General features: G+C 36.2%; 1 protein-coding gene and 1 long non-coding RNA gene across 4 annotated transcripts in view; both read left to right on the plus strand.

The window, feature by feature from the left end:
* The first annotated feature begins 3,058 nt into the window (after positions 1–3,058).
* LOC148783568 (uncharacterized) lies at positions 3,059–6,245 on the plus strand. The gene is made up of 2 exons (XR_016051902.1): positions 3,059–3,760; positions 5,646–6,245. It is a non-coding gene; the product is annotated as an uncharacterized LOC148783568 (long non-coding RNA).
* Positions 6,246–12,179: 5,934 nt separating this feature from the next.
* The window catches only part of LOC18444529 (SNF2 domain-containing protein / helicase domain-containing protein / F-box family protein), a 32,903-nt gene continuing 30,611 nt past the window's right edge, over positions 12,180–14,471 (plus strand). For 2 of the 3 annotated variants that reach the window (XR_016051904.1, XM_088861707.1), the window contains exon 1: positions 12,184–12,979. Coding sequence is in view for 2 of the 3 variants with exons in the window: in XM_088861707.1 (XP_088717833.1) it covers positions 12,435–12,979 (545 nt within the window). In the remaining variant the exon portion in view is untranslated. Of the gene's footprint in view, positions 12,980–14,471 lie in introns of all 3 variants that reach the window. The other variant, XM_011628894.3, reaches the window with a different exon arrangement.

A 14,471-nucleotide genomic window follows, 5' to 3' on the forward strand; every position in this document is an offset into this window, starting at 1 on the left:
GCAACCCCATTAACTCAATTGACACAAATAAATGTCAAAATTGAGTGGACAAGTGAATGTGATGAGAGTTTTCAAGAACTAAAAGTTCGAATAACTTCAGCACCTATTTTAACTATTCCTGAGGGGAGTAGGGGCTTTGTAATTTATAGTGATGCTTCACATAAAGGCTTGGGCTGTGTATTAATGCAATATGGGAAAGTAGTGACATATGCATCTAGACAGATGAAAGAATATGAGAAAAAATATCCAATTCATGACTTGGAGCTGGCTACAATAGTATTCGCTTTGAAAATGTGGAGGCATTATCTATATGGTGAGCAATTCGAAATATACACGGATCATAAGAGCTTGAAATACCTTTTCTCTCAGAATGATTTAAATATGCGGCAGATAAGATGGATGGATTTCTTAAAAGATTATGTTTGTACAATCCATTATCATTCAGGAAAAGCTAACGTTGTGGCTGACGCTCTAAGTAGAAAATCTACGGGAGTCTTAGCTTATCTAATGATCCAAGAAATGAGATTGTTAGAAGAAATAGTGGATTGGCATCCGGTTTCGTCCATTAATGATGTGGTAAGTATGAATGCCAACATTAAGGCAGAACCCCAATTAATCCAACAGATTCGATCGGCAAAAAAGAAATACCCTCAGCTTATAACAATTGTAGAAGAGGTGAAGCTGGGAAAGAGAGACAAATTCTCTATATGTAGTGAAGATTTGCTGAGATTCAAAGGTTGGATTTGTGTCCCGAATGATGAGAGTGTGAAGAAAGCTATCTTGGAAGAAGCACATCACTCTCGTTATACGATACATCCCGGAAGTATTCAAATGTATCAGGACCTGAAGAAAACCCTTTGGTGGAATAATATGAAAAAAGAGGTAGCGCTATTTGTGTCTAAGTGCTTAACATGCCAGCAAGTAAAAGCTGAGCATCAAAGGCCAGCTGGTTTGTTGCAGCTTTTACCTGTGCCAGAGTGGAAGTGGGAGCACATCTCTATGGATTTTGTCTCTGGCTTGCCTAAAACAATTCAAGACATGATAACATTTGGGTCATTGTGGACCGACTGACCAAAGTTGCCCATTTTCTACCTATTCGCACAACGTACACTTTGGATTGAATGACCCAGTTGTACATTAAGGAAATAGTGTGGTTGCATGGAGTTCCGGTCAGTATTGTATCGGACAGGGATACTCGGTTTACTTCTAAATTTTAGGCTAGACTACAGTCAACCATGGAACGAGACTCACCTTTAGCACTGCCTTTTACCCCCAAACTGATGGACAATCGGAGAGGACCATCCAAACATTGGAAGATATGCTGAGGGCCTGTGTCATTGACTTTACAGGAAGCTGAGATGACCATTTACCCTTGATTGAGTTTGCTTATAATAATAGCTTCTAAGCCAGTATTCAGATGGTACCATATGAAACCATGTATGGAAGGAAATGCAGGTCACCCATCTGTTGGAACGAGGTTAGTGAAAGAAAGCTTTTGGGGCAAAAAATTGTCCAGGTAACCACAGATAAGATAACATTAATTCGAGAAAGGCTTAAGACAGCTCAGAGTCGGCAAAAGAGTTATGCCAATAACCGACAGAGAGATCTTGAATTTGAGGAAGGTGATCGAGATTTCCTAAAAATCTAACCAATAAAAGGTATTATATGATTCTGTAAGAAAGGAAAGCTGAGCAATTCTAAAAATCAAACGAGTATTTTAATCTCTTTCATCTCAGGGTGACGTATAGGTAAGTGACCTCATTGTCTCGAAAAATAATCCATTTTTTTTAAAAATAAAATGAAATAATTATTTCTGCTTATTATCATGAATTTTAGGAGCGATAAATTTTATGTGCAAGCGACCTCATTATTTTGAAAAATAATCTTTTTATAAAAATTGTGATATTTTATCTATGTAAGAAATCTTAAATGCTGTAAATTCTTAAAAAAATAAATTTATTTATTTTTCTTGTCTATTGTTAGAAAATTTTAGATACTGTAAAATTATTAAAAATAAATGTGATATTTTTAGTAAAATGGTGAGATTTCTTTCTACTGTTTTGAATATTTAGACATTATAAAATTCATGTGCAAATGACTGCCTTATTATTTGAAAATTGATATTTTTGCAATTGATTACAGCATTGTCTGTGAAATGTTTATTTGCAAATTGACATCCCATAAATTGTGATAATTCCGTATTCTTGAATTTCTATAAGAGTTTTTCTATACATATTAGATTGACAATTATGCTAGAATGTTTTTACGAACTGCTACCTTTCTAAATTTGAGCTAAAATATTTGACTGGTTATTTTTGAAGTGTTATTGAAAATGATTGTTATTAATGGTTTCAGTGGAATTCATATTAATAATTCCAGTGATTTGTTGAGTACATGATATTGTTGCTTTCGAATGTTTAAAGAGATTTAGAAATACTTTAAGTATGCAAGAGGACTCATCCGGTTCGCCGCTGAGGTATAAGTGGACCTATCCGGTACGTTGGTAGGGATTAAGTGGACTCATCCGGTACGTCGGTGAGGTATAAGTGGAGCTACAGGGATTAAGTAGACCTATCTAGGACGCCGATAGGGATTAAGTGGACCCATCAGGACGCTGATGGAGTATATAAGTGACCTACTTGGGACGCCAGTAGGGTAATTTGTGAAATCTTTTGAATTATATACTGCTGTGAAAATGTTATATGTATTTTTATTTTTCGGATTATACTTAATTATGTATTTTTAAAAGTAAAATTGTTAATGTATTTCTGTTAGCAGACTTCATTTTTGAAATATTGATAACTTTCAACTCTGATTATTTTTAAGATTATGATGATCATTTACTAAGTAGCAAAATTTATCAAATTATGGTAAATATTTTTTTCAGGATAACTATGATTTCATTTTGATTGCTCGTCAAGATCAAATCTGAAAAATATTGTAGTTGTGGTTAGACTTTTTTTTTTTTTTGTTACCTTGTAAGAATTCGCTACAATAAATTTATCCTTTCAATAGCAGGCAGGCAGGCAAGGCAGCCATGAGGTTTGGCTTTTCGGTCAGGATGAAGAATGACCCACGGAACAAGTTTCTCTCCGTGAGAAAACCCGGCACTACGAGAGGCATCAGAAAAGTCCCTGCTGCTGCTGTACTTCAAGATCTCCTTCTCCCTGACCCAATTGTTATCTCACACGGCCCATATGTTGTGCCACGAGAAGTAGTTCGGATTCTGGGAATATTCTCGGAAAGTCCTAGAGAAAACCCTCTTCTCCCTCTAGAGAAATTTTCAAATCTCTCTAGAAAGAAATCCACCTGCGCCTTTATCTCTGGAGAAATTTTCTACTCTCTTTCTAGAAGGAAACCCTCTTCCACCATTTCTCAGCTCTGTGGATCAAGCTCTTTACTTTCTCTCTCTAGAGGAAACAACACCGGGATCCCCACTATTTCTCAGCTCAATTCCCTCTGTGGATCAAGCTCTTCACTTTCTCTCTCTAGAGGAAACAACACCGCCATCCCCACCATTTCTCAGCTCAATCCCCTCTGTGGATCTAGCTGTTCACTTTCTCTCTCTAGAGGAAACAACACCGCCATCCCCACCGTTTCCCAGCTCAACTCCCTCTGTGGATCAAGCTCTTCACTTTCTCTCTCTAGAGGAAACAAAACCTCCATCCCGTTTTAACAGATTTGTTGATTGCTTTAGTTCAAGTACCAAATAAAATTTCAAAACTAAATACCTGAAAAGTGCTCAATGAACTAGTTTTTGGTAAGCTTTTGAATAAGAACATTGAATAATCTATTTTGATAAAAATCAGATTTTATTGATTTATTACATGTATAGTGATTTTCACATATTTTATTGTTCGACCACACATATTTTAATCGATTGTAGTTGGATTAAGATGTTTTTTTGAAAGATCATTTGATTGGTTGGTTATTATCTTCTCAAATTCAGTCATATCGTCATATGTTGCTGTGTTTCTACAATTGCCATAATTCTTTACTCTGTTTTCAGGGCACATCGATCTTTTTTGATGCGGTCATGGATCATGATGCGTACTGATTTTTATTTCTGTGACTTTCCATATGCAACGATTTTTAGTAACTGGCTGCAATCACTCTTGCTGAGATTGTACTGGTTTTTATTATGTGGTGGTTCTAGCTTATCAAAGAGATGCATGGTAGTTTATTCTCTTTTTTAATGGTAGAGAAATGCATACTGATTTGTTTATTTTATTTTTGGTGGTGGTTATACCCTATGAATAAAATTGGTAAAGAGATGCATACTGATTTTTTTATATTATTTCTGGTGGTGGTTGTACCCTCTGGATAAGATCGGTAAAGAGTTGCATATTGATTTTTTTATTTTACTTTTGGTGATGGTTGTACCTTCTGAATTTTCGATTTTATTATAAAACTCTTCTAAACAGGCATCAAATGTTTCCATCTTCATATATTATCTTCATTTGAATAAATTTGGTGTGACTTGGTTCATTTAACACATTTCTCATGATTCACATACAAGAACCGTGCATTGGTTAAGTTGATTGTCTATGTAATTTTTTTAAGTTGTACTGTTCTATTCCAACTCTAGTTGCAGTAGAAAGTCAACAGTTGCATCATGATCACTTCGTAATGAGATGATGTTTATGAAATATTGTTAGGATTGATTAGTTTCATCCTCGCTCTTGGGTACCATCTAAAAATGGTTGTGGATGTCTTACTTTTTGGGTTAAGTTGATTGTTCATGTTATATAGAGATTGAAACCCATCCACGTCATAACCCAAAAAGTAAGATGTCTACAACTATTTTTAGATGGTACCCAAGAGAGAGGGTGAAACTTATTCATTCTAACAATATTTCATAAACACAATCTCATTACAAAGTGATCATGATGTAGCTGCTGACTTTCTATTGCAACTACTGTTGTAGTAGAACAGTGCAACTAAAAAAAAATACATGGACAATAAACTTAACCAATGCACGGTTCTTGTATGTGAATCATGAGAAATGTGTTAAATGAACCAAGTCACACCAAATTTATTAAATCAATTCAAGTGATGATAATATATGAAGATGAAAACATTTGATGCCGGTTTAGAAGAGTTCTACAGTAAAATCGCAAATTTAGAGGGTACAATTACCACCAAAAATGACGTGGATGGGTTTCAATCTCTCTATAACATTGGACATGTGTTATGACAGGTTGTATGTTTTTTTTTTTTATGCGCTTGAGGATTCGTTAATGTATTTGGGAATTGAGCCTTCATGAATCTTTGTTCCATGATTGTCCCTTGCTTTAATTATGCATTTTGCTATATGAGTTTGGTCTCTAGCACACCTTCATTATGCATTTTGATGCTCATAACATAGCATTGCTGATTTTAATTATACATCAGACTTATAGAAAAAGAGCTTATAGCTCTGGCACCACACTAGCTTCCCAATCCAAATCCATTGGACATTCTGATTCATGGAGGCAGAAGTAACTGCCCTTCTTGAAGGCCTCAAACTTTGTCTTTCTTACCTCTCGGAGCCCCTCATAATTCAAAGAGACTCCAAAAATATTATTGCTTCGCCCTCTAAATTTTCTCCTCCACCTTGGAACTTGGCATACATTTTTGATTGATGAGGTTCACTATATTTGCAGGGATATGCGCGCCTCATGGAGGCATATTTGGAGGGAAGGAAAATAGGCAGCAGACTCTCTAGCTAAAGATGGAGCAGCTTTAGTTCACGTTTTGATTTTTGGGATCGACATCTTTTTGATGGTTGCTTTGTTTCTATATTTGCAGGGATATGCACGCCTCATGGAGGCACATTTGGAGGGAAGGAAAATAGGCAGCGGACTCTCTTCTAGCTAAAGATGGAGCAGCTTTAGTTCACGTTTGATTTTTGGGATCGGCATGTTTTTGATGGTTGCTTTGTTTCTGTAACTACTAAAAATATATGTTTTTTGGATTCTACTCTCTCTCACCCCCCTTTTCATAAGGGTTCTGTTAGCTTTCCGCCTGTGGAAAAGCACTTCTCCTCTTTTCTCTATACTCCCCTTTATACTCTATAAAAGTCAACATTATCAGGAAAAAAAAAAAAAGAGCTCATGAATGTGGTCTTGAAGATCTTGAATTCTTGATGAACTACTGGTTTTAAGTGTTTTTTTTTTTTACTTTCCACCTATTTTATTGAACTCATGAATGTGAACGGCCCACTCTGAGCATGGCTCAATGCATAGTATTACTGATTTTAAAAAGTTCTCTCTCAATTAATGTGGTTTGTCTCTACATTTTGCATTCTACTGAAATACAATGTTCTGAAATTGAGTATAATTGGAGTTGTAGACAAGGACAATTGTTTAGAGCTTTGTTGTTTGTTTCTTGCATAACTGTATTCAGAAAAATTGGACCAAGGTTTGCAAGCAAATTATACTTTATCCTTGTTTGATAATTGCATGATTTGTTTTCTGTTTTGGGTATTCTGTTTGTGCCTTTAGCAGTGTGATGTGGTTCATATAATTTCCATCCAATGGAGTCCATGCCATATATTTGTGGTGAGATTTGAAATTAAGCTTTTGTTGCTTACTTCATCCTATTTTGAAATCTACAGGCTACCAAAATTTGTGGGACTATCTTTGTTTTAGACTGATGCTTTATTTATATGTTTCAAGCTGCAAGAGGTCCATTGAAAAAAACAGCAGGGTGGTGCAAGAGTTAGAGTTTTAGAGAGAGAGAGAGAGAGAGATAGAGAGAGAGAGCTCCATTGAAGAAAATCAGTTGGGTGGTGCAAGAGCTAGTGTTCATAGGTCGAGTCGTGGTGATGGCGCTCCCTCAAGCTGCCCCAGCTCTTGCTTTCTTCCATGTCAGTTCAACTCATCACAGTAGAGTGAAGCCCTCCCCCCCCTCTCTCTCTCTCTCTCTCTCTCTCTCTCTCTCTCTCTCTCTAGAATAACGCATACATGACACTGTTTCTTGGGTGATTTTTGACATTGTTGTGGCTTCCTTGCTTTATTTAAAATTCATACTTTTGATGGGTTCAGTTTGTGTCAATGGTTGAAATGTCAAGATCTTGAGATTTTAATTACTTTTGTTAAGCATTTAAGCATTTTTGCTTGTCCCTTATGACAATGGTTCAAAATATCAGTTCGTTTACCTTCTCCTAATTTAATGGTAACATGGTTTGGAGCCCTTGGCATGATGTGGATGTGGAGGCACGACTAGTGCAACTGCTCCTACCCGAGTCTGGAACTCTTGGCCTGGGGTTCCTAGTCGATGCACTTGGCATGGATTGCAGTCCAGTTTTTGCCCCTGCTCCTAGCTCTTATGGCTACTCTCTCTCGCTCTCTCTGTTCGTTAGTTTTTTACTTACAATGAGTCCCTTATTTCTGCTCTGGTTCTGTGCATTAATACATACTGGTTGTTGATGGGTGATCTCTCTCTCTCTCCTTTGTTCTTTGTTTTTTGAAGAGATGCTCGGTCTTTGTATAGTTCTTACTTCTAAGTTATCTAATGCAGCAGTTTTGAGTGCCCCTCACTCTCCATCAGATTGCATCTTTGTGTGTTTTCCATTATTTTTTATTCTTTATTTGATGAGTCCCTTGTTTCTACTCTAGTTCTATGTGTAATAATGAATGCTGGTTGTTGATGGGGTGATCTCTCTCTCTCCTTTTTCCTTGTTTCTTGACAGAATGCTCTCTGTATAGTTCTTACTTCTAATGAGATATGGTTAGTCCTAAGAGTGACATTGAATTTAACAGAAAATATGGTTAGTAGCACATGAAACAAGCATCTGACGAGATAGTAGTGGCTTACACTTTGAATGCAATTCCTTGATGAGATAGTTTTGAGGTTCTTGAAATCCACTTGACTAGGTTTCTCTAAGGCCATCTTACATGTCTCCATAGTATTCGGCACCTAATCTTCTCTCCTTATGAAATTATCATGATAAAGCATCTCCATAAATATATCAGGTGTTTAAGACATCCAATCTAAATTTTAACTAGTAACTTTATAAAAAGAGTATAAAACAGCTACTTTTTCCCATTATTTGTTTTTTGAGGGGTAAGGTCCTGTGGAGTTCTTTTTTAAATACATTAATTAAACATTTAAACGTAGAAAAATCGAGGCTATTTACATAATTTGCTTTGATTTTAGCCTCTCGAGGCAATTTGCGACCACGACCCCGACCCCGACCCCACTTGTTCCGGGATCTTCAACCACAATCATTAGGAAAACTAGAGATGAAGGCAAAGGTTCTAGTCATCACTAACCTAATGTTCATAGGCGAAAGGCTACCTACATCAGGTCACTAGTAAGTCGTCAAAGACCATGAATCATTAACTATAGTATACATGTAGTCAGGCAATATCCGAAGCTCTAATGCAGATAAAAAAGGTGTCCCAAGGCCTGTATTGAGTAGACATATAGCCATAGAATTCGCCTTACCCAATGCCTGTATTCAGTAGACATATAGCCATAGAATTCGCCTTACTCAAGCTGATAATCTCAGTCCAAACTGGATCATAGAAACTCTTAAAGCTGACAGTGTACCAGAAGTCTACTCCCAAGTACAGGTCGAACTTTGGCAACTTGAAGCTGGAATCATAGTTTGCATGCAAGAACCAAGCCCTGATCAGATATCTGCGGTTATCCATCAAGCCAGTCACATTGTAACAGTTCCTTTGTCCATGTTTAAACATTCGAAGATACCGGTACTGCATCAGTTGAGTGCTGTCATCGATTGGCATAACTTCTCCGGTGTCCACATAGTTCGCATCGGAAGTATAGATGATAGTGGTGTTTGGATCCTTGTAGCTCCCTTCAAGATGTCGACAGTCTATGCTTATGAACCCTGAATCAAATCACACACTTAATTTGATGTGTGCTTTATGCATTCTAAAAGAACATGTTTTGAAGAGTTATCGAATTGTTTTTTTTAGCATATGATCTTTAGGTTTATGGTCTCTTGAGATGCATGCACAGCAATATCTTGACAGTAAATTATGTTTTTGACAATATTGCTAATTCTTTTACAGCATGAGACTGATAAAAGCATCAAAACATATTAAGCACCCTGTGGTTATTGTGATTTCAACCAAACACGTGACCCAGGATTTCCAAAGTTTCAAATGTACATCTACTCGAAAAAACATAGAACTACCATTCTGTTTCAGATGTATTTGCATTGGGAATGAAGGTGGTTTATTCTCCTCCATTCCATGGATACTGTTTCACTGATGAAATCTACTACCTTTGCGAAGTAATCAAACCACGAGGTGGATGCTCTGGCCAAAGGAGCGGCTCTGGAAGGACTTCAATGAAGTTTTGGGATGGCTTTCTTTCCTATGGTTGTTTTGTTTATCAATGTAACCCTAAAAAAGAAGGCCATTTTATTCAGTCTCTTCTTCTCTCTCTTTTCTCTCTCCCCCTGTACTTCTGCTAGCGTCTCTCTTCCTTTCCTCGTTTGTACTTCCCTTACTATATGCATAAAAGTTAACACTTTCAAAAACAAAGATTGACAGAAGCTCATGCAGATGAGGAACAATTTCCTGATGAATCGACACGCGAATGGACATTGAAGCTCGTAAGCGTTTTACAAAGGCGCCCATATATTTTGCTCCCTGGGGAGCATAATTTACTTCTGCTCAAATAATAATTTCAATCTGCAAATTGGCAGCTACTTAAGAATTAGGAGATGATTATTCTCAAAATTTGGGGTCCTAAAATAAACGGTTTTACCTTAGATAGAGAGTAGACTATCCATTGGCTCGGCAAAATTATAGTTTGGAATCAAAATAAATATATAAAAAAACAAAAAGCAAAAACAATTTGGAACTTGGAGTTCCAAAGGATAAAATAAACTAAACCCTATAAGATGATCAATTTGAAGATAATTGGGCATCAAAACAACATCTTCTAGTGAAATTTTTTAGGTGGACTTTAAATTGATTGTTTAGAACCTTGGCTCTAATTTGATTGTTAAGGAAAAAGTTTATATAGAGCCAAGGCTTTAAAAAACCAAATTAGAGCACACCTTCAAATAGTATCGAGAAATACTATTTCAATACTGAAAATCTTTGTGATAGCCTAAAAATATATTTTCATTTTTAATTATAAAATTTAAAGCTTAAAAAATAGTGTAGATCGAGCAGATCTATTGAAAACTCGAAAATCTTGAAAATTGATAGTTCAAAAATGCATTACAAGATGCACTATTACCAAATCTTGCAATCAATTTTTTCTCATGTCCATGCATTTTGATATCGAGATGATCAATTTGATGATATTTGGGCATCAAAACAAACCTTTCTACTGAAACTTTTGAGACGGGCTCTAATTTGATGATTTAGAGTATCGGCTCGATATAAACTTTTTTCAAGGGTGTGGTTTGTATAGAGCCAAGGCTCTAAAAAATTAGGGCCCACCTTCAAATAGTATCAAGAAATGTAGTTTCAGTACTATAAATATTTGTGATAGCCTTAAAATATATTTTAATCTTTAATTATAAAATTTAAACTTTAAAAATAGTGTAGATCGAGCAGATCTATTGAAAACTTGAAAATCTGGAAAATTGACGGTCAAAAAATGCATTAAAAATGCACTATTTCCGAAACTTGAAATCCATTTTTTCTCATGTCCATGCATTTTGTTGTCGAGATGATCAATTTGAGGATATTGGGGCATCAAAACAACCACTTCTAGTGAAATTTTTGAGGCGGGCTCTAATTTGATTGTTTAGAGCCTCAGCTCTATAGAAACTTTTTCTTAACAAATGGGTGCAGTTTGTATAGTGCCAACGCTCTAAACAATCAAATTAGAGTCCACCTTCGAATAGTGTCGAGAAATATGGTTTCAATACTGAAAATGTTTGTGATAGCCTAAAAATATATTTTCATCCTTAATTATAAAAATTAAAGCTTAAAATATAGTGTTGATTTAACCGATATATGAAAACTTGAAAATTGACGGTCCAAAAATGCATTTTAAGATGCACTATTTCCAAATCTTAAAATCCATTTTTTTTTCATGTCCATGTATTTTGATGTCGAGATGATCAATTTGAGGATATTTGGGCATCAAAACAACCTCTTCTAGTGAAAGTTTTGAGGTGGGCTTTAATTTGATTGTTTAGAGCTTCGGCTCTATTAGAAACTTTTTCCTTAACAAAAGGGTGTGGTTTGCATAGAGCCGAGGCTCTAAACAATCAAATTGGAACATATAGTGTCGAGAACTATGGTTTCAATACTGAAACTCTTTGTGATAGCCTAAAAATATATTTTCATCTTTAATTATAAATTTTATTACTTAAAAAATAGTGTAGATCGAGCATATCTATTGAAAACTTGAAAATCTGGAAAATTGACAGTCCAAAAATACATTACAAGATGCACTATTTCCAAATTTTGAATTCCATTTATTTCTCATCTCCATGCATTTTGATGCCGAGATGATCAATTTGTGGATATTTGGGCATCAAAACAACCTCTTCTGGTGAAAGTTTTGAGACGGGCTCTAATTAGATGGTTTAGAGCCTCGGCTCAATATAAACTTTTTCAAGGGTGCGGTTTGTATAGAGCCCACATTCAAGTAGTGTCCAGAAATATGCTTTCAATATGGAAAATCTTTATGATAGCCTTAAAATATATTTTTATCTTTAATTATAAAATTTAAAGCTTAAAAAATAGTGTGGATCGATGAGACCTGATTGATAATATATCTCTCGTAAAGCAACCAGACAGACTAAATTTTGTGCAGTCCAAACCAAATAAATAAAAAAACTATGATGACAATTGATGAAGGGTGCAATTTTGCATACGGATGCATCCATAACTGTAGAGGTAAGAAACACCTTTAAAATTTATTATGGTATATAATTTTGATGGAAAATGTCTTTAGGATTATCTCAAATCTATTTTTATATCTAATTATAAAATTTTAAATTTAGAAAATGGTTAAAATCAAGTAGATCTAAAATCATATGAAAATCATTAAAATGGATGATGTAGATAATATGTTATAAAACATACTATTTTTGGTACTTAAAATAATTTTATTTTCATGGTCATATATCTCGATTTCGAGGTGATCAATCGAAGGGTTTTTCATCATTAAAAATGCCTTGTCCGATGGATTTTTGGAGGTGCATCCGTAGTTCTACATTATAAGGTTGCATCCTTACATAAACTTTTTCCATTGATGAAGCACCCTCTATCCTTACATAAACTTTTTCCATTGATGAAGCACCCTCTCTCCCAAATGTCCCCATTTAACAAGTAATCGCCCTCTCTTCATAGTCAAATCTATCTCCATTTTGCTCCCTCTTCTTCCTGCCCTCTCTCATAATATTTATTAGGGGAGCAAAGTGCAGGCTCTGAAATTCCAACTCCCAACCCGAGCTTGAGTCCCGTTTCATTCTGTCTAGAGAGAGAAGAAGGGGAAGAAGATAGATGGTCTGCAAACCCCGTGGTCCGACCATGCCTGCGCCACCGCCTCGTAAACCTTCAATCCCAGACACCAATGACCACAAGCTCTGCGGCTTCCTCCTCGCCGTTCTCTCTCTCAACCCACCAAACCAGGAACAAGAGCACCATGAACCAGAAGAGTCCCCGCAATTAACCATTGATTCTCCTCTCTTTCTCTCCTCCGAGGGACCCAATGCGGGTTTTCGTACTGGAGCGGGTCACCTTCTCTCTCCTGTATCAAATGAGCCTTCTCTCCCCTCTGGCCAAAAGCAGATGACCCCAAATGGCTCTTCTAGTAGGAAACGAAGGAGAGTTGGCCATGGAGGCACAAGCATTGTGCGGCATCTCCATGTTCTCATCGCCAACAAGTGTATTAGAATTTGTGCTCGAATAATTAGGGTTTTAGAGAGAGAAGTGGAGGGGGCTAGAGCGGTTGTTATTGTGGATGTTTACTTGCCCCTTTCTCTCTGGTCTGGTTGGCAATTCCCCAAGTTTGGCGCCATGGCTGCTTCTCTCTTCGCCCACTTGAGGTATGTGGGTTTGCAATTTTCTTGGTTTATAGGCGGACTGAAAATATCACACACACACACTCTCTCTCTCTTCCCACCCACATGAAGCATGATTTTGCATTTGCTTTTTTCTGGGAATTATAGGGGTGAGTTAATTGATGCACATCTCTCTCTTCCCTTCTCTCGCTCTCTCTCTGAGGCATGTTGTACTTGGTTTTTTTGGTTTATAGGTATGTGATTGATTCATTGACATCTCCCTCTTCTTCTTAAATTACTCCGTCACCCCCACTTTCTATCTCTTGGCATTCAACACTGTTTTTTCATCATTGTTAGATTTTTTTTGAGTACTTGATTACAGTGGTAACCTAATATGATTAATATGTGAAATTAGGAAATGTGTTGATGATGGGTTGGATAATCATTGCATTGGAGGGATATAATGACTCAAAATGGTTTTTCTTTGTATTAACACTTATTTTATATCAGATTGTATACTATAATACTCTTTACCTTGGTACGAGGAGATCACAACTACTCTTATTTATTAGATGTAAAATCATGTAGCTAGTGTCAAAGTTTGAGGAGAACTCTTTAGAGTTCTGAGTGTTGTCAATAGTATACTTCCAACTACATAGTTAGTTATGTTCTAACCTTCTTATACCAAAGGTAAACAACTTGATCGTATCATTGAGCTAATTTATTATTTCCCTTAGAAATGCACAAGCTACCACTTATTAACAAAATAATGAAGCCCCAAGTCTCATAGATTCCATTACAGTGACATATGAACCAAAAGCGCACATAACGAGTATACAAATAGGGAATAAAGTACTCTTATAGAAACCACGCGGATAGGTCATATAGCATAAAACTGGTCGTTGTTAATTGTTAGGCTTTTGTTTATATTGACATAATTCTTAAGGTGTAGAAATGAGAGGCAGTTCATGATACCATTAGATATCCCCAAAACATAGTGAATCTTTAAGGTGTAGTGTTGATGCTATTCCGAAACTGTTTTTTCATTTGGAGTTGGTTTTATACATTGTTGGGACGATATGCTCTTTTGTTTTTCTGTCTTGAACTAACATAGGATTGTTGTGATGTAGCCATGCACATCTTGTGTATGGTATGTCATATGCAGCCCGGGCATTTACTGTTCAACTTGAGAATGGAGGAGATGAAGTTTTTAGTGTAATGCCGATACTACGGGTCATATCTATCGCTCATCTTGATAATGGAGAGCACAAGATATGTGTTGTGTATTTTCGATGTGGCTTATGAGTGTAGCAATAGCCACAATAGGTTAGGGTCGGAGCTTGGAGAAGAGTGTTGAACTCGACTTTTGTGATAAGTACGTAAATATTCTTAGGGATCCGACCCCAATTAGATGGGAAAAGGCTTTGATGATAATGAGTTAAATATTCTTAGGGCTTATTTGGATGTACTTGTTATCGTTGATAATTCATTGTTTCGATAAAAATCTTGATGATGAATTATCCGTTGTTTGGCGATA

This window comes from Amborella trichopoda, chromosome 1 (assembly GCF_054954075.1).
Source record: "Amborella trichopoda isolate Santa Cruz 75 chromosome 1, AtrichopodaSantaCruz75HAP2 v2.0, whole genome shotgun sequence".
NCBI classification, from domain to species: Eukaryota; Viridiplantae; Streptophyta; class Magnoliopsida; order Amborellales; family Amborellaceae; genus Amborella; species Amborella trichopoda.